Source organism: Oncorhynchus mykiss, chromosome 15 (genome assembly GCF_057628025.1).
Source record: "Oncorhynchus mykiss isolate SJ-2025 chromosome 15, ASM5762802v1, whole genome shotgun sequence".
Lineage (NCBI taxonomy): Eukaryota > Metazoa > Chordata > Actinopteri > Salmoniformes > Salmonidae > Oncorhynchus > Oncorhynchus mykiss.
In genome coordinates this window covers 76,792,367-76,811,604 of record NC_143036.1, presented here as the reverse complement: position 1 = coordinate 76,811,604, position 19,238 = coordinate 76,792,367, and the positions used below count along the sequence as shown (strand labels likewise).

The 19,238-nt window shown below is 44.9% G+C and overlaps 1 protein-coding gene across 2 annotated transcripts in view; it reads left to right on the top strand.

Moving 5' to 3' along the window:
• LOC110511371 (fibroblast growth factor receptor substrate 2) overlaps positions 1-19,238 on the top strand; it is a 77,311-nt gene that overhangs the window by 50,604 nt on the left and 7,469 nt on the right. For both annotated transcript variants that reach the window (XM_090201240.1, XM_090201241.1), the window contains 3 exons: positions 13,405-13,506; positions 14,234-14,322; positions 17,389-17,575. In XM_090201240.1, coding sequence (XP_090057366.1) covers positions 14,260-14,322; positions 17,389-17,575 — 250 coding nt within the window. In that variant the 5' untranslated portion in view covers positions 13,405-13,506; positions 14,234-14,259. The remainder of the gene's footprint in view (positions 1-13,404; positions 13,507-14,233; positions 14,323-17,388; positions 17,576-19,238) is intronic.

The window sequence follows — 19,238 nt, the reverse complement described above, 5'->3', positions numbered from 1 at the left end:
ACAGAGAGGGAAGGAGAGAGGACTGAGGGACAGAGAGAGAAGGAGAGAGGACTGAGGGATGGAGAGAGGACTGAGGGACGGAGAGAGGACTGAGGAACGTAGAGAGGACTGAGGGACGGAGAGAGGACTAAGGAGGGGCAGAGAGAGGACTAAGGAGGGACAGAGAGAGAAGGCGAGAGGACTGAGGAACAGAGAGAGGAGAGAGAGGACTAAGGAAGGACAGAGAGGGGAGGAGAAAGGACTGCGGGACAGAGAGAGGAGAGGGAGGACTAAGGAGGGACAATAATAACATGGCTATATACAGGAAGTACCAGTCCTGAGTTGATGTGTTGGGGTATGAGATAATAACATTGTAGTCTAGTTGCATCATGTGGTTTTGTAGTCTAGTTGCATCATGTGGTTTCTCTAGTGCGTCATGTGGTTTCTCTAGTCTATTTGCATCATGTGGTTTCTCTAGTCTAGTTGCATCATGTGGTTTCTCTAGTCTATTTGCGTCATGTGGTTTCTCTAGTCTATTTGCATCATGTGGTTTCTCTAGTCTAGTTGCATCATGTGGTTTCTCTAGTCTAGTTGCATCATGTGGTTTCTCTAGTCTATTTGCGTCATGTGGTTTCTCTAGTCTATTTGCATCATGTGGTTTCTCTAGTCTAGTTGCATCATGTGGTTTCTCTAGTCTAGTTGCATCATGTGGTTTCTCTAGTCTATTTGCGTCATGTGGTTTCTCTAGTCTAGTTGCATCATGTGGTTTCTCTAGTCTAGTTGCATCATGTGGTTTCTCTAGTCTAGTTGCATCATGTGGTTTCTCTAGTCTAGTTGCATCATGTGGTTTCTCTAGTCTAGTTGCATCATGTGGTTTCTCTAGTGCGTCATGTGGTTTCTCTAGTCTAGTTGCATCATGTGGTTTCTCTAGTCTAGTTGCATCATGTGGTTTCTCTAGTCTAGTTGCATCATGTGGTTTCTCTAGTCTAGTTGCATCATGTGGTTTCTCTAGTCTAGTTGCATCATGTGGTTTCTCTAGTCTAGTTGCATCATGTGGTTTCTCTAGTCTAGTTGCATCATGTGGTTTCTCTAGTCTATTTGCGTCATGTGGTTTCTCTAGTCTAGTTGCATCATGTGGTTTCTCTAGTCTAGTTGCATCATGTGGTTTCTCTAGTCTAGTTGCATCATGTGGTTTCTCTAGTCTAGTTGCATCATGTGGTTTCTCTAGTCTAGTTGCATCATGTGGTTTCTCTAGTGCATCATGTGGTTTCTCTAGTGCGTCATGTGGTTTCTCTAGTCTAGTTGCATCATGTGGTTTCTCTAGTCTAGTTGCATCATGTGGTTTCTCTAGTCTAGTTGCATCATGTGGTTTCTCTAGTCTAGTTGCATCATGTGGTTTCTCTAGTCTAGTTGCATCATGTGGTTTCTCTAGTCTAGTTGCATCATGTGGTTTCTCTAGTCTAGTTGCATCATGTGGTTTCTCTAGTCTAGTTGCATCATGTGGTTTCTCTAGTGCGTCATGTGGTTTCTCTAGTCTAGTTGCATCATGTGGTTTCTCTAGTCTAGTTGCATCATGTGGTTTCTCTAGTCTAGTTGCATCATGTGGTTTCTCTAGTCTAGTTGCATCATGTGGTTTCTCTAGTCTAGTTGCATCATGTGGTTTCTCTAGTCTAGTTGCATCATGTGGTTTCTCTAGTCTAGTTGCATCATGTGGTTTCTCTAGTCTAGTTGCATCATGTGGTTTCTCTAGTCTATTTGCATCATGTGGTTTCTCTAGTCTAGTTGCATCATGTGGTTTCTCTAGTTGCATCATGTGGTTTCTCTAGTGCATCATGTGGTTTCTCTAGTGCATCATGTGGTTTCTCTAGTCTATTTGTAGTCTATTAGTCTCTAGTCTAGTTGCATCATGTGGTTTCTCTAGTGCATCATGTGGTTTCTCTAGTCTATTTGTAGTCTATTAGTCTCTAGTCTAGTTGCATCATGTGGTTTCTCTAGTCTATTTGCATCATGTGGTTTCTCTAGTCTAGTTGCATCATGTGGTTTCTCTAGTCTAGTTGCATCATGTGGTTTCTCTAGTCTAGTTGCATCATGTGGTTTCTCTAGTCTAGTTGCATCATGTGGTTTCTCTAGTCTATTTGTGTCATGTGGTTTCTCTAGTTGCATCATGTGGTTTCTCTAGTCTATTTGCATCATGTGGTTTCTCTAGTCTATTTGTGTCATGTGGTTTCTCTAGTTGCATCATGTGGTTTCTCTAGTCTATTTGCATCATGTGGTTTCTCTAGTCTATTTGTGTCATGTGGTTTCTCTAGTTGCATCATGTGGTTTCTCTAGTCTATTTGCGTCATGTGGTTTCTCTAGTCTATTTGCGTCATGTGGTTTCTCTAGTTGTGTCATGTGGTTTCTCTAGTCTAGTTGCATCATGTGGTTTCTCTAGTCTAGTTGCATCATGTGGTTTCTCTAGTCTAGTTGCATCATGTGGTTTCTCTAGTCTAGTTGCGTCATGTGGTTTCTCTAGTCTATTTGTGTCATGTGGTTTCTCTAGTTGCATCATGTGGTTTCTCTAGTCTAGTTGCATCATGTGGTTTCTCTAGTCTAGTTGCATCATGTGGTTTCTCTAGTCTAGTTGCGTCATGTGGTTTCTCTAGTCTATTTGTGTCATGTGGTTTCTCTAGTCTAGTTGCATCATGTGGTTTCTCTAGTCTATTTGTGTCATGTGGTTTCTCTAGTCTATTTGCGTCATGTGGTTTCTCTAGTTGTGTCATGTGGTTTCTCTAGTCTAGTTGCATCATGTGGTTTCTCTAGTCTAGTTGCATCATGTGGTTTCTCTAGTCTAGTTGCATCATGTGGTTTCTCTAGTCTAGTTGCGTCATGTGGTTTCTCTAGTCTAGTTGCATCATGTGGTTTCTCTAGTCTATTTGCATCATGTGGTTTCTCTAGTCTAGTTGCATCATGTGGTTTCTCTAGTCTAGTTGCATCATCTGGTTTCTCTAGTCTATTTGCATCATGTGGTTTCTCTAGTCTAGTTGCATCATGTGGTTTCTCTAGTCTAGTTGCATCATGTGGTTTCTCTAGTCTAGTTGCATCATGTGGTTTCTCTAGTCTAGTTGCATCATGTGGTTTCTCTAGTGCGTCATGTGGTTTCTCTAGTCTAGTTGCATCATGTGGTTTCTCTAGTGCGTCATGTGGTTTCTCTAGTCTAGTTGCATCATGTGGTTTCTCTAGTGCATCATGTGGTTTCTCTAGTCTAGTTGCATCATGTGGTTTCTCTAGTCTAGTTGTAGTCTATTAGTCTCTAGTCTAGTTGTGGTCTATTAGTCTCTAGTCTAGTTGTAGTCTATTAGTCTCTAGTCTATTTGTAGTCTATTAGTCTCTAGTCTATTTGCATCATGTGGTTTCTCTAGTCTAGTTGCATCATGTGGTTTCTCTAGTCTAGTTGCATCATGTGGTTTCTCTAGTCTATTTGTAGTCTATTAGTCTCTAGTCTATTTGTAGTCTATTAGTCTCTAGTCTAGTTGTAGTCTATTAGTCTCTAGTCTAGTTGTAGTCTATTAGTCTCTAGTCTAGTTGTAGTCTATTAGTCTCTAGTCTAGTTGTAGTCTATTAGTCTCTAGTCTAGTTGTAGTCTATTAGTCTCTAGTCTATTTGTAGTCTATTAGTCTCTAGTCTAGTTGTAGTCTATTAGTCTCTAGTCTATTTGTAGTCTATTAGTCTCTAGTCTAGTTGTAGTCTATTAGTCTCTAGTCTAGTTGTAGTCTATTAGTCTCTAGTCTAGTTGTAGTCTATTAGTCTCTAGTCTATTTGTAGTCTATTAGTCTCTAGTCTATTTGCATCATGTGGTTTCTCTAGTCTAGTTGCATCATGTGGTTTCTCTAGTCTAGTTGCATCATGTGGTTTCTCTAGTCTAGTTGCATCATGTGGTTTCTCTAGTCTAGTTGCATCATGTGGTTTCTCTAGTCTAGTTGCATCATGTGGTTTCTCTAGTCTAGTTGCATCATGTGGTTTCTCTAGTCTAGTTGCATCATGTGGTTTCTCTAGTCTAGTTGCATCATGTGGTTTCTCTAGTCTAGTTGCGTCATGTGGTTTCTCTAGTCTAGTTGCATCATGTGGTTTCTCTAGTCTAGTTGTGTCATGTGGTTTCTCTAGTCTAGTTGCATCATGTGGTTTCTCTAGTCTAGTTGCATCATGTGGTTTCTCTAGTCTAGTTGCATCATGTGGTTTCTCTAGTCTATTTGTGTCATGTGGTTTCTCTAGTCTAGTTGTGTCATGTGGTTTCTCTAGTCTAGTTGTGTCATGTGGTTTCTCTAGTCTAGTTGCATCATGTGGTTTCTCTAGTCTAGTTGCATCATGTGGTTTCTCTAGTCTAGTTGCATCATGTGGTTTCTCTAGTTGCATCATGTGGTTTCTCTAGTCTAGTTGCATCATGTGGTTTCTCTAGTCTAGTTGCATCATGTGGTTTCTCTAGTCTAGTTGCATCATGTGGTTTCTCTAGTCTAGTTGCATCATGTGGTTTCTCTAGTCTAGTTGCATCATGTGGTTTCTCTAGTCTAGTTGCATCATGTGGTTTCTCTAGTCTAGTTGCATCATGTGGTTTCTCTAGTCTAGTTGCATCATGTGGTTTCTCTAGTCTATTTGCGTCATGTGGTTTCTCTAGTCTAGTTGCATCATGTGGTTTCTCTAGTCTAGTTGCATCATGTGGTTTCTCTAGTCTAGTTGCATCATGTGGTTTCTCTAGTCTAGTTGCATCATGTGGTTTCTCTAGTCTAGTTGCATCATGTGGTTTCTCTAGTGCATCATGTGGTTTCTCTAGTGCGTCATGTGGTTTCTCTAGTCTAGTTGCATCATGTGGTTTCTCTAGTCTAGTTGCATCATGTGGTTTCTCTAGTCTAGTTGCATCATGTGGTTTCTCTAGTCTAGTTGCATCATGTGGTTTCTCTAGTCTAGTTGCATCATGTGGTTTCTCTAGTCTAGTTGCATCATGTGGTTTCTCTAGTCTAGTTGCATCATGTGGTTTCTCTAGTCTAGTTGCATCATGTGGTTTCTCTAGTGCGTCATGTGGTTTCTCTAGTCTAGTTGCATCATGTGGTTTCTCTAGTCTAGTTGCATCATGTGGTTTCTCTAGTCTAGTTGCATCATGTGGTTTCTCTAGTCTAGTTGCATCATGTGGTTTCTCTAGTCTAGTTGCATCATGTGGTTTCTCTAGTCTAGTTGCATCATGTGGTTTCTCTAGTCTAGTTGCATCATGTGGTTTCTCTAGTCTAGTTGCATCATGTGGTTTCTCTAGTCTATTTGCATCATGTGGTTTCTCTAGTCTAGTTGCATCATGTGGTTTCTCTAGTTGCATCATGTGGTTTCTCTAGTGCATCATGTGGTTTCTCTAGTGCATCATGTGGTTTCTCTAGTCTATTTGTAGTCTATTAGTCTCTAGTCTAGTTGCATCATGTGGTTTCTCTAGTGCATCATGTGGTTTCTCTAGTCTATTTGTAGTCTATTAGTCTCTAGTCTAGTTGCATCATGTGGTTTCTCTAGTCTATTTGCATCATGTGGTTTCTCTAGTCTAGTTGCATCATGTGGTTTCTCTAGTCTAGTTGCATCATGTGGTTTCTCTAGTCTAGTTGCATCATGTGGTTTCTCTAGTCTAGTTGCATCATGTGGTTTCTCTAGTCTATTTGTGTCATGTGGTTTCTCTAGTTGCATCATGTGGTTTCTCTAGTCTATTTGCATCATGTGGTTTCTCTAGTCTATTTGTGTCATGTGGTTTCTCTAGTTGCATCATGTGGTTTCTCTAGTCTATTTGCATCATGTGGTTTCTCTAGTCTATTTGTGTCATGTGGTTTCTCTAGTTGCATCATGTGGTTTCTCTAGTCTATTTGCGTCATGTGGTTTCTCTAGTCTATTTGCGTCATGTGGTTTCTCTAGTTGTGTCATGTGGTTTCTCTAGTCTAGTTGCATCATGTGGTTTCTCTAGTCTAGTTGCATCATGTGGTTTCTCTAGTCTAGTTGCATCATGTGGTTTCTCTAGTCTAGTTGCGTCATGTGGTTTCTCTAGTCTATTTGTGTCATGTGGTTTCTCTAGTTGCATCATGTGGTTTCTCTAGTCTAGTTGCATCATGTGGTTTCTCTAGTCTAGTTGCATCATGTGGTTTCTCTAGTCTAGTTGCGTCATGTGGTTTCTCTAGTCTATTTGTGTCATGTGGTTTCTCTAGTCTAGTTGCATCATGTGGTTTCTCTAGTCTATTTGTGTCATGTGGTTTCTCTAGTCTATTTGCGTCATGTGGTTTCTCTAGTTGTGTCATGTGGTTTCTCTAGTCTAGTTGCATCATGTGGTTTCTCTAGTCTAGTTGCATCATGTGGTTTCTCTAGTCTAGTTGCATCATGTGGTTTCTCTAGTCTAGTTGCGTCATGTGGTTTCTCTAGTCTAGTTGCATCATGTGGTTTCTCTAGTCTATTTGCATCATGTGGTTTCTCTAGTCTAGTTGCATCATGTGGTTTCTCTAGTCTAGTTGCATCATCTGGTTTCTCTAGTCTATTTGCATCATGTGGTTTCTCTAGTCTAGTTGCATCATGTGGTTTCTCTAGTCTATTTGCATCATGTGGTTTCTCTAGTCTAGTTGCATCATGTGGTTTCTCTAGTCTATTTGCATCATGTGGTTTCTCTAGTGCGTCATGTGGTTTCTCTAGTCTAGTTGCATCATGTGGTTTCTCTAGTCTAGTTGTGTCATGTGGTTTCTCTAGTCTAGTTGCATCATGTGGTTTCTCTAGTCTAGTTGCATCATGTGGTTTCTCTAGTCTATTTGCATCATGTGGTTTCTCTAGTCTAGTTGCATCATGTGGTTTCTCTAGTCTAGTTGCATCATGTGGTTTCTCTAGTCTAGTTGCATCATGTGGTTTCTCTAGTCTAGTTGCATCATGTGGTTTCTCTAGTGCGTCATGTGGTTTCTCTAGTCTAGTTGCATCATGTGGTTTCTCTAGTGCGTCATGTGGTTTCTCTAGTCTAGTTGCATCATGTGGTTTCTCTAGTGCATCATGTGGTTTCTCTAGTCTATTTGTAGTCTATTAGTCTCTAGTCTAGTTGTAGTCTATTAGTCTCTAGTCTAGTTGTAGTCTATTAGTCTCTAGTCTAGTTGTAGTCTATTAGTCTCTAGTCTATTTGTAGTCTATTAGTCTCTAGTCTATTTGCATCATGTGGTTTCTCTAGTCTAGTTGCATCATGTGGTTTCTCTAGTCTATTTGCGTCATGTGGTTTCTCTAGTCTAGTTGCATCATGTGGTTTCTCTAGTCTATTTGCATCATGTGGTTTCTCTAGTCTAGTTGCATCATGTGGTTTCTCTAGTCTAGTTGCATCATGTGGTTTCTCTAGTCTAGTTGCATCATGTGGTTTCTCTAGTCTAGTTGCATCATGTGGTTTCTCTAGTCTAGTTGCGTCATGTGGTTTCTCTAGTCTAGTTGCATCATGTGGTTTCTCTAGTCTAGTTGCATCATGTGGTTTCTCTAGTCTAGTTGCATCATGTGGTTTCTCTAGTCTAGTTGCATCATGTGGTTTCTCTAGTCTAGTTGCATCATGTGGTTTCTCTAGTCTAGTTGCATCATGTGGTTTCTCTAGTCTAGTTGCATCATGTGGTTTCTCTAGTCTAGTTGCATCATGTGGTTTCTCTAGTCTAGTTGTGTCATGTGGTTTCTCTAGTCTAGTTGCATCATGTGGTTTCTCTAGTCTAGTTGCATCATGTGGTTTCTCTAGTCTAGTTGCATCATGTGGTTTCTCTAGTCTATTTGTGTCATGTGGTTTCTCTAGTCTAGTTGTGTCATGTGGTTTCTCTAGTCTAGTTGTGTCATGTGGTTTCTCTAGTCTAGTTGCATCATGTGGTTTCTCTAGTCTAGTTGCATCATGTGGTTTCTCTAGTCTAGTTGCATCATGTGGTTTCTCTAGTTGCATCATGTGGTTTCTCTAGTCTAGTTGCATCATGTGGTTTCTCTAGTCTATTTGTAGTCTATTAGTCTCTAGTCTATTTGTAGTCTATTAGTCTCTAGTCTAGTTGTAGTCTATTAGTCTCTAGTCTATTTGTAGTCTATTAGTCTCTAGTCTAGTTGTAGTCTATTAGTCTCTAGTCTAGTTGCATCATGTGGTTTCTCTAGTCTAGTTGTAGTCTATTAGTCTCTAGTCTATTTGTAGTCTATTAGTCTCTAGTCTAGTTGTAGTCTATTAGTCTCTAGTCTAGTTGTAGTCTATTAGTCTCTAGTCTAGTTGTAGTCTATTAGTCTCTAGTCTAGTTGTAGTCTATTAGTCTCTAGTCTAGTTGTAGTCTATTAGTCTCTAGTCTAGTTGTAGTCTATTAGTCTCTAGTCTATTTGTAGTCTATTAGTCTCTAGTCTATTTGTAGTCTATTAGTCTCTAGTCTATTTGTAGTCTATTAGTCTCTAGTCTATTTGTAGTCTATTAGTCTCTAGTCTATTACAAGGCTTTCTGCACTCCTATTTCCAGCCAAGACCTACGCGGCATTGATTGTAAATGCTGATGCATTTTACATTCCTATCAGTTGGAGGGTTAGATTAGCCTTGCCAGTCAGAGGGTGTTAACTTTCCTCTAGGTACAGGTCTAGGATCAGCTCCCCCTCCCCCAATCCTAACATTAACCATTAGTGGGGAAAATGCTAAAACAGACCCAGGATTTGTGTCTGGAGGTAATTTCACCTACCAGCCAGAGGAGCCAGGACTCCCCCCCCCCGTCAGGTGAGTCTGTTGGTTGGAGGCAGCGCCTGGTGGTATGGCACAGAGCTGTGTGTGTGTGTGTGTGTGTGTGTGTGTGTGTGTGTGTGTGTGTGTGTGTGTATGTGTGCGTGCGTAGATTTGAGATTTGGTGTCCTCCCCCCTCTACATGTGGGGGCGTCAAGGTTCATGGAGGATTTGTTTTCATTTCTCAGTCAGCCTACAGGAAGCTCTCTAAACTGTTGATCATTTATCCTGTTCTCTCTCTCTCTCTCACACACACACATACACACACACATACACACACACACACACACACACACACACACACACACACACACACACACACACACACACACACTGTTAAGACAACACTCTCTGGTTCTATAATCACTCATTGTTTACTACGTAGTGGAAACCACCCACCCAGAGTATTTGGTTGTTGTCACGGTGATGGTGAGACTTTAAATGGTAATAGTCTGTCTGGCTGCTTTGTCTGGGTAACCTGAGACCTTTATGGAACCAGGTTACCTGATTGGCTGCTTTGTCTGGGTAACCTGAGACCTTGATGGGAACCACGTTACCTGATAACTGGACTGCTTTGTCTGGGTAACCTGAGACCTTGATGGAACCAGTTTACCTGATCGTCTGCTTTGTCTGGGTAACCTGAGACCTTGATGGGAACCACGTTACCTGATAACTGGACTGCTTTGTCTGGGTAACCTGAGACCTTGATGGAACCAGGTTACCTGATTGGCTGCTTTGTGTGGGTAACCTGAGACCTTTATGGAACCAGGTTACCTGATTGGCTGCTTTGTCTGGGTAACCTGAGACCTTGATGGAACCAGGTTACCTGATTGGCTGCTTTGTCTGGGTAACCTGAGACCTTGATGGGAACCAGGTTACCTGATAACTGGACTGCTTTGTCTGGGTAACCTGAGACCTTGATGGAACCAGGTTACCTGATTGGCTGCTTTGTCTGGGTAACCTGAGACCTTGATGGAACCAGGTTACCTGATCGGCTGCTTTGTCTGGGTAACCTGAGACCTTGATGGAACCAGGTTACCTGATAACTGGACTGCTTTGTCTGGGTAACCTGAGACCTTGATGGAACCAGTTTACCTGATCGTCTGCTTTGTCTGGGTACCCTGAGACCTTGTGGAACCAGGTTACCTGATCGGCTGCTTTGTCTGGGTAACCTGAGACCTTGATGGAACCAGGTTACCTGATCGGCTGCTTTGTCTGGGTAACCTGCGACCTTGAGGGAACCAGGTTACCTGATAGCTGGGCTGAGCTGGGCTGTGTCATGTAGCTAGTCACTCATTTCAATGTGTTCCAGTAAATCACTGTAGCTCCAAATCTTAAATCATCTTGTTGTATCATATCAAATAAACAGATGTTTAACTGTCCATTGTTGGGTTGTGTGGAAGTAGATTTTTTTGTGTGTGTGTGTGTTATCAATCCCTAATGTGTCCAAGGCCTTTCTGTAAGCAGAGAGACTGCCTCTACAACCTATTTCTGAAATGTAATATGGAGCTAGAGGTTCTCTGTGTGTAGGTTCTAATATGGAGCTAGTGGTTCTCTGTGTGTAGGTTCTAATATGGAGCTAGAGGTTCTCTGTGTAGGTTCTAATATGGAGCTAGTGGTTCTCTGTGTGTAGGTTCTAATATGGAGCTAGTGGTTCTCTGTGTGTAGGTTCTAATATGGAGCTAGTGGTTCTCTGTGTGTAGGTTCTAATATGGAGCTAGTGGTTCTCTGTGTAGGTTCTAAAATGGAGCTAGTGGTTCTCTGTGTGTAGGTTCTAATATGGAGCTAGTGGTTCTCTGTGTGTAGGTTCTAATATGGAGCTAGAGGTTCTCTGTGTGTAGGTTCTAATATGGAGCTAGTGGTTCTCTGTGTGTAGGTTCTAATATGGAGCTAGTGGTTCTCTGTGTGTAGGTTCTAATATGGAGCTAGTGGTTCTCTGTGTGTAGGTTCTAATATGGAGCTAGAGGTTCTCTGTGCGTAGGTTCTAATATGGAGCTAGAGGTTCTCTGTGTGAAGGTTCTAATATGGAGCTAGAGGTTCTCTGTGTGTAGGTTCTAATATGGAGCTAGAGGTTCTCTGTGTGTAGGTTCTAATATGGAGCTAGAGGTTCTCTGTGCGTAGGTTCTAATATGGAGCTCGAGGTTCTCTGTGTGAAGGTTCTAATATGGAGCTAGAGGTTCTCTGTGTGAAGGTTCTAATATGGAGCTAGAGGTTCTCTGTGCGTAGGTTCTAATATGGAGCTAGAGGTTCTCTGTGCGTAGGTTCTAATATGGAGCTAGAGGTTCTCTGTGTGAAGGTTCTAATATGGAGCTAGAGGTTCTCTGTGTGTAGGTTCTAATATGGAGCTCGAGGTTCTCTGTGTGTAGGTTATAATATGGAGCTCGAGGTTCTCTGTGTGTAGGTTCTAATATGGAGCTAGAGGTTCTCTGTGTGTAGGTTCTAATATGGAGCTCGAGGTTCTCTGTGTGTAGGTTCTAATATGGAGCTAGAGGTTCTCTGTGCGTAGGTTCTAATATGGAGCTAGAGGTTCTGTGTGTGTAGGTTCTAATATGGAGCTAGTGATTCTCTGTGCGTAGGTTCTAATATGGAGCTAGAGGTTCTCTGTGCGTAGGTTCTAATATGGAGCTAGTGGTTCTCTGTGCGTCTGCATCAGAGTGCTGAAGGAAGACACATCCGCCTTGGACAGATTCTTTTCTGTTTTATGAAAGATTGAGTAGCAGATATAGCCTGGAGCCTCCCAATCTAATTAGTCTGGTGTGACACACACACACACACACACACACACACACACACACACACACACACACACACACACACACACACACACAGATACGTATATGCACACATGCACGCATGCATACACACACGTACCGCTCACAAGCACACACACACACACACGCACACACACGCACACACACACACACACGCACACACACACACACGGCTGCTTGTACAAACACACACACACACACACAGCTGCTTGTACAAACACACGCACACACACACACACACGCACACACACACGCACACACACACACACACGGCTGCTTGTACAAACACACACACACACACACACACGGCTGCTTGTACAAACACACACACACAGAATCTTGACGCCCCATTTACCTGGTTAATACTCTCTACCTGTCGCTCAGGTACCAGTCAGTCAGCCCCCACCGTCCACCCAGTCTCTATATGTTTTGATTTGTATTGCCCCACCCTCCACTTCTCACCTGCAGCACACCTCTTCTTCACTGTCATCTCCTCTTCTCTGTTACCTGGCATGGAGCTCAGTGTCAAGACCGAGCAGGGTTCTGTGAGGTGACTTCATCTCTCTGTCCCTCCCTCTCTGTCTCTCTGTCCCTCTCTCCCTCTCTGTCCCTCCCTCTCTGTCTCTCTGTCCCTCCCTCTCTGTCTCTCTGTCCCTCTCTCTCTGTCTCTCTCTGTCCCTCCCTCTCTCTCTCGCTCTCTCTCTCTCTCTCTCTCTCTCTCTCTCTCTCTCTCTCTGTCTCTCTCTCTCTCTCTCTCTCTCTGTCTCTCCCTCTCTCTCCCTCTGTCTCTCTCTCTGTCTCTCCCCCTGTCTCTCCCTCTGCCTCTCCCTCTGTCTCTTTCTCCCTCTCTGTCTCTGTCTCTTTCTCCCTCTCTGTCTCTGTCTCCGTCTCTCTCTCTGTCTGTTTTGTAAAGCAATGTAGTAATTGCAGCATCCATGCTTTACTCACTACTCTCAGCCTGATCTGTAGTGTGTTGGAGTCCTCTCTACTAATGTACTGTCATCTGTAGTGTGTTGAGTCCTCTCTACTAATGTACTGTCATCTGTAGTGTGTTGGAGTGCTCTCTAATATACTGTCATCTGTAGTGTGTTGGAGTCCTCTCTACTGGACTGTCATCTGTAGTGTGTTGGAGTCCTCTCTACTGGACTGTCATCTGTAGTGTGTTGTAGTCCTCTCTAATGTACTGTCATCTGTAGTGTGTTGTAGTCCTCTCTAATGTACTGTCATCTGTAGTGTGTTGGAGTCCTCTCTACTGGACTGTCATCTGTAGTGTGTTGTAGTCCTCTCTAATGTACTGTCATCTGTAGTGTGTTGTAGTCCTCTCTACTGGACTGTCATCTGTAGTGTGTTGTAGTCCTCTCTAATGTACTGTCATCTGTAGTGTGTTGTAGTCCTCTCTAATGTACTGTCATCTGTAGTGTGTTGTAGTCCTCTCTAATGTACTGTCATCTGTAGTGTGTTGTAGTCCTCTCTAATGTACTGTCATCTGTAGTGTGTTGTAGTCCTCTCTAATGTACTGTCATCTGTAGTGTGTTGTAGTCCTCTCTAATGTACTGTCATCTGTAGTGTGTTGTAGTCCTCTCTAATGTACTGTCATCTGTAGTGTGTTGTAGTCTTCTCTACTGGACTGTCATCTGTAGTGTGTTGTAGTCCTCTCTACTGGACTGTCATCTGTAGTGTGTTGTAGTCCTCTCTAATGTACTGTCATCTGTAGTGTGTTGTAGTCCTCTCTAATGTACTGTCATCTGTAGTGTGTTGGAGTCCTCTCTACTGGACTGTCATCTGTAGTGTGTTGTAGTCCTCTCTAATGTACTGTCATCTGTAGTGTGTTGTAGTCCTCTCTAATGTACTGTCATCTGTAGTGTGTTGGACTGCATTTGAATGACAAATCATCAATATTGAATCTCTCTCTCTCTCTCCTCTGCAGGCTGATGTGAGGGGACCATGATGAGGACAGGCCATGGTGAGGTGTGACTCAGTACCCAGCGCTGGGGAGGGCACCTGGAACATTGATGGATACTGGATATAGGTTAGACCTGTGTGCTGTATGTCAATGTCAGCAACTAGCTGGGACTGGATATAGGGGACTAGAGATAGACTAGTAGTGGTTAGATATAGGGGACTAGAGATAGACTAGTAGTGGTTAGATACAGGGCACTAGAGAGACTAGTAGTGGTTAGATATAGGGCACTAGAGACAGACTAGTAGTCGTTAGATATAGGGCACTAGAGACAGACTAGTAGTGGTTAGATATAGGGCACTAGAGAGACTAGTAGATAGATCCTGGATATAAGGGAGTTAGTGTGGTTAGATGTAGGGCACTAGAGAGACTAGTAGATAGATCCTGGATATAAGGGAGTTAGTGTGGTTAGATGTAGGGCACTAGAGAGACTAGTAGATAGATCCTGGATATTAGGGAGTTAGTGTGGTGGTGTTATTACAGCCTCCCTCTGCTGGCCGTTTTGGGGAAGTCCAGCATCATCCAAAGGCAAATGTGTGTAAAAAAAAAAGTTACTTACTTACAGTAGTGAGTTCATACATTATCCTACTTTTCCCCGTACTGGTCCCCCACGGGAATCGAACCCACAACCCTGGCGATGCAAGTACCATGCTGTTAATTTGTCTTGATATCCGTTTGATCTGAAATGCAGACACGTGATGGTAAAGGTTCCAGGGATACTCACAGTGTCAGCTTGTCCAGGTCGCCGTTCCAGTCTGAGGGATAACGTCTGTGTTGTCTCTCCTCTGTCCTGTAGAGGTCAGATGGTGTTCTGAACGAGACATGGGTAGCTACTGTAGCTGTCCTGACAAAGACTTCCCTGATAAGCATAAGAGCAAATTCAAGGTGGGTCCCCTTCTCTTTTTCCTCTCTGTCTCTCTCTCTCTCCCTCTGCCTCCTCCCTCTGCCTCCTCCCTCCCTCTGCCTCCTCCCTCCTCTGCCCCCTCTGCCTCCTCCCTCCCTCTGCCCCCTCCCTCCCTCTGCCCCCTCTGCCCCCTCTGCCTCCTCCCTCCCTCCCTCTGCCTCCTCCCTCCCTCCCTCCCTCTGCCCCCTCCCTCCCTCTGCCCCCTCTGCCTTCTCCCTCCCTCTGTTAAAGTACAAAAGGGAAAATAAATAAGCGTAAATATGGGTTGTATTTACAATGTTGTTTGTTCTTCACTGGTTGACCTTTTCTTGTGGCAACAGGTCACAAATCTTGCTGCTGTGATGTCACACTGTGGTATTTCACCCAGTAGATATGGGAGTTTATCAAAATTGTGTTTGTTTTCAAATTATTTGTGGATCTGTGTAATCTGAGGGAAATATGTGCCTCTAATATGGTCATACATTTGGCAGGAGGTTAGGAAAGTGCAGCTCAGTTTCCACATCATTTTGTGGGCAGTGTGCACATAGCTCCTGCCCCTCTCTCCTCCCCCTCCCTCCCTCCCTCTCTCTCCCCCCTCTCTGTCTCTCCCTCCCCCTCTCTCTCCCCCCTCTCCTCCCTGCCCCCTCTCTGTCTCTCTCTCCCCTCTCTGTCTCCTCCCTCCACCCTCTCTGTCTCTCCCTCCTCCACCCTCTCTGTCTCTCCTCTCTCTGTCTCTCTGTCTCTCTCTCTCCCCCTCTCTCTCCCCCGTCTCTCTCCCTCCCTCCCTCCTCTCTGTCTCTCCCTCCCTCCACCCTCTGTCTCTCCCTCCCTCCACCCTCTGTCTCTCCTCCACCCTTCTGTCTCTCCCTCCCTCCCCTCTCTGTCTCCCTCCCTCCACCCTCTGTCTTTCCCTCCCTCCCACTCTCTGTCTCTCCCTCCCCCCTCTGTCCCCCCTCCCTCCCTCTCTGTCCCCCCTCTCTGTTACACCCCCCCCCTTTCTGTCTTTCCTCCTCCCTCTCTGTCTCCCCTCCCCCTCTCTGTCCCCCCTCTCTGTTACACCCCCCCCCTCTCTGTCCCCCTCTCTGTCTTTCTCTCCCTCCCCCCTCTCTGTCTGTCCACTCCCTCCCTGTCTCTCCCTCCCTGTCTCTCCCTCCCTCTCTGTCTCTCCCCCCCCCCCTCCTGGCCCCCCCCTTCTCTGTCCCACCCCCCCTCTGTCCCCCTCTCTGCTTTCTCTCCCTCCTCCCGGTTCTGTCTCATCCCTCCCTGTCTCTCCCCCCTCTCTGTCCCTCCTCCTCCTCCCCATGGAAAAAGTACTTATTCTACCTCAGGGTATATAGTGGTAGTGTTCTAACCAGGGCTTCTACAAGGACAGCCAGACTGTCTGCAGTATAGTATGTGTACAGACAGGTACTGTACTGTGTTAGTCAGACCAGACACGACTTGGCTTTAATGGCCAGCTAGGTTGGATCATGTGATACGGAGTAATATAACAACGGGATGACTGGTCTGGCTGTTTCTGACATGTCAAATTATTAACCAGTCAGCCTGCTGCCCTCTGCCTGCGACATAGCTGCTTTTGTCTACTGTGCTGTAGACCTGATGCTAGTGCTACTGCTAACACTGTGCTGTAGACCTGATGCTAGTGCTACTGCTAAACACTGTGCTGTAGACTTGATGTTAGTGCTACTGCTAACACTGTGTTGTAGACCTGATGCTAGTGCTACTGCTAACACTGTGCTGTAGACCTGATGCTAGTGCTACTGCTAACACTGTGCTGTAGACCTGATGCTAGTGCTACTGCTAACACTGTGCTGTAGACTTGATGCTAGTGCTACTGCTAACACTGTGCTGTAGACCTGATGCTAGTGCTACTGCTAACACTGTGCTGTAGACCTGATGCTAGTGCTACTGCTAACACTGTGCTGTAGACCTGATGCTAGTGCTACTGCTAACACTGTGCTGTAGACCTGATGCTAGTGCTACTGCTAACACTGTGCTGTAGACCTGATGCTAGTGATACTGCTAACACTGTGCTGTAGACTTGATGCTAGTGCTACTGCTAACACTGTGCTGTAGACCTCATGCTAGTGCTACTGCTAACACTGTGCTGTAGACCTGATGCTAGTGATACTGCTAACACTGTGCTGTAGACTTGATGCTAGTGCTACTGCTAACACTGTGCTGTAGACCTGATGCTAGTGCTACTGCTAACACTGTGCTGTAGACCTGATGCTAGTGCTACTGCTAAACACTGTATGGTACATGGCTGTGTGCAGTGTTCCCCATGGACTCAGACTATATAGAGGGTCAACTGTTAGTAGAAGCTACAGTAGTAGTTCTGATAAACCATTGAATCGGGTCGTTTCTGTAACCCTGTTAGTAGAAGCTACAGTAGTAGTTCTGATAAACCATTGAATCGGGTCATTCTGTAACCCCGTTGGTAAAACATTCATTAGAGATCATCATGGATGGATACTTCAGGGTCTTTCTTCAAGTATAATATGACTCTGAAGTGGCTTGTCACATCCATCCCAAATTGTTTATCACAGACTTGTTTCACTGATGGTTTTCTCCATCCGTTCTGTGTCTCACCCTCTCTCTATGCCCCCCCTCTCTCCCCCTTTCTCTCTCTCTATGCCCCCCCTTCTCTCTCTCTTTCATCTCTACACCTGTCTCTCCCCTATCTCTCTCTGTCTCTCTCTCTCTCTGTCTCTCTCTCTCTCTCTCTCTCTCTCTCTCTCTCTCTCTCTCTCTCTCTCTCTCTCTCTCCCTCTCTCTCTCTCTCTCTCTCTCTCTCTCTCTCTCTCTCTCTCTCTCTCTCTCTCTCTCTCTCTCTCCCCCTCTCTCTCTCTCTCTCTCTCTCTATCCCCCCCTCTCTCTCTCTCTCTCTCTCTCTCTCTCTCTCTATCCCCCCTCTCTCTCTGTCTCTCTCTCTCTCTGTCTCTCTCTCTCTCTCTCTCTCTTCTCTCTGTCTCTCTCTCTCTCTCTACCCCCCCCCCTCTCTCTCTCTCTCTCTCTCTCTGTCTCTCTCTCTGTCTGTCTCTCTCTCTCGCCCCCCCGCCCCCCAGGTGATAAATGTGGATGACGATGGTAATGAGTTGGGCTCAGGCTTGATGGAGCTGACAGAGGAGGAGCTTATCCTCCACACCAGGAAACGTGACACCGTCAAGTGGCCTTACCTCTGTCTGCGTCGCTACGGTTACGACTCCAACCTCTTCTCCTTCGAGAGCGGGCGACGATGCCAGACTGGACAGGGTACGCACTGACCGCCAAATATTGCCTACTTTCTCTCACATATTATCAATCAATCAAATGTATTTTATAAGGGGAACTCCCGAGTGGGGCAGCGGTCTAAGGTACTGCATCGCAGTGCTTGAGGCGTCACTACAGATCCGGGTTCGATCCCGGGCTGTGCCGCAGTCAGTGAACTGTGCTGTGAGGTTGTAGTCAGTGAACTGTGCTGTGAGGTTGTAGTCAGTGAACTGTGCTGTGAGGTTGTAGTCAGTAGTCAGTGCTGTGAGGTTGTACTCAGTGAACTGTGCTGTGAGGTTGTACTCAGTGAACTGTGCTGTGAGGTTGTAGTCAGTGAACTGTGCTGTGAGGTTGTAGTCAGTGAACTGTGCTGTGAGGTTGTAGTCAGTGAACTGTGCTGTGAGGTTGTACTCAGTGAACTGTACTGTGAGGTTGTACTCAGTGAACTGTGCTGTGAGGTTGTAGTCAGTGAACTGTACTGTCAGGTTGTAGTCAGTGAACTGTGCTGTCAGGTTGTAGTCAGTGAACTGTGCTGTGAGGTTGTAGTCAGTGAACTGTGCTGTGAGGTTGTACTCAGCGAACTGTGCTGTGAGGTTGTAGTCAGTGAACTGTACTGTGAGGTTGTACTCAGTGAACTGTACTGTGAGGTTGTAGTCAGTGAACTGTGCTGTGAGGTTGTAGTCAGTCTGTTTCTGCAGTTGGTAAGGCTAGCCTATACCACCTCAGACCCCTGGCCTGACTGAGTCGGTTTGTGCTGTAATGCAAACATGTTTGGCTTGGAAATGAGCAATGGAGTTGTCAAGAGCACAAAGAGATCTGGAACATTCTACCAAAGTCCCTCCCCTAGACGCAATACTATAGCTGACCCAGTACCTGTAGGGTATATCTGACCCAGTACCTGTAGGGTATAACTTACCCAGTACCTGTAGGGTATATCTGACCCAGTACCTGTAGGGTATACCTGACCCAGTACCTGTAGGGTATATCTGACCCAGTACCTGTAGGGTATAACTTACCCAGTACCTGTAGGGTATAGCTGACCCAGTACCTGTAGGGTATAACTTACCCAGTACCTGTAGGGTATAGCTGACCCAGTACCTGTAGGGTATATCTGACCCAGTACCTGTAGGGTATAACTGACCCAGTACCTGTAGGGTATAACTGACCCAGTACCTGTAGGGTATAGCTGACCCAGTACCTGTAGGGTATATCTGACCCAGTACCTGTAGGGTATAACTGACCAAGTACTTGTAGGGTATAACTGACCCAGTACCTGTAGGGTATATCTGACCCAGTACCTGTAGGGTATACCTGACCCAGTACCTGTAGGGTATAACTGACCCAGTACCTGTAGGGTATATCTGACCCAGTACCTGTAGGGTATAGCTGACCCAGTACCTGTAGGGTATAACTGACCCAGTACCTGTAGGGTATATCTGACCCAGTACCTGTAGGGTATAGCTGACCCAGTACCTGCGTGGTATAGCTGACCCAGTACCTGTAGGGTATATCTGACCCAGTACCTGTAGGGTATATCTGACCCAGTACCTGTAGGGTATAACTGACCCAGTACCTGTAGGGTATAACTGACCCAGTGCCTGTAGGGTATAGCTGACCCAGTACCTGTAGGGTATACCTGACCCAGTACCTGTAGGGTATAACTGAC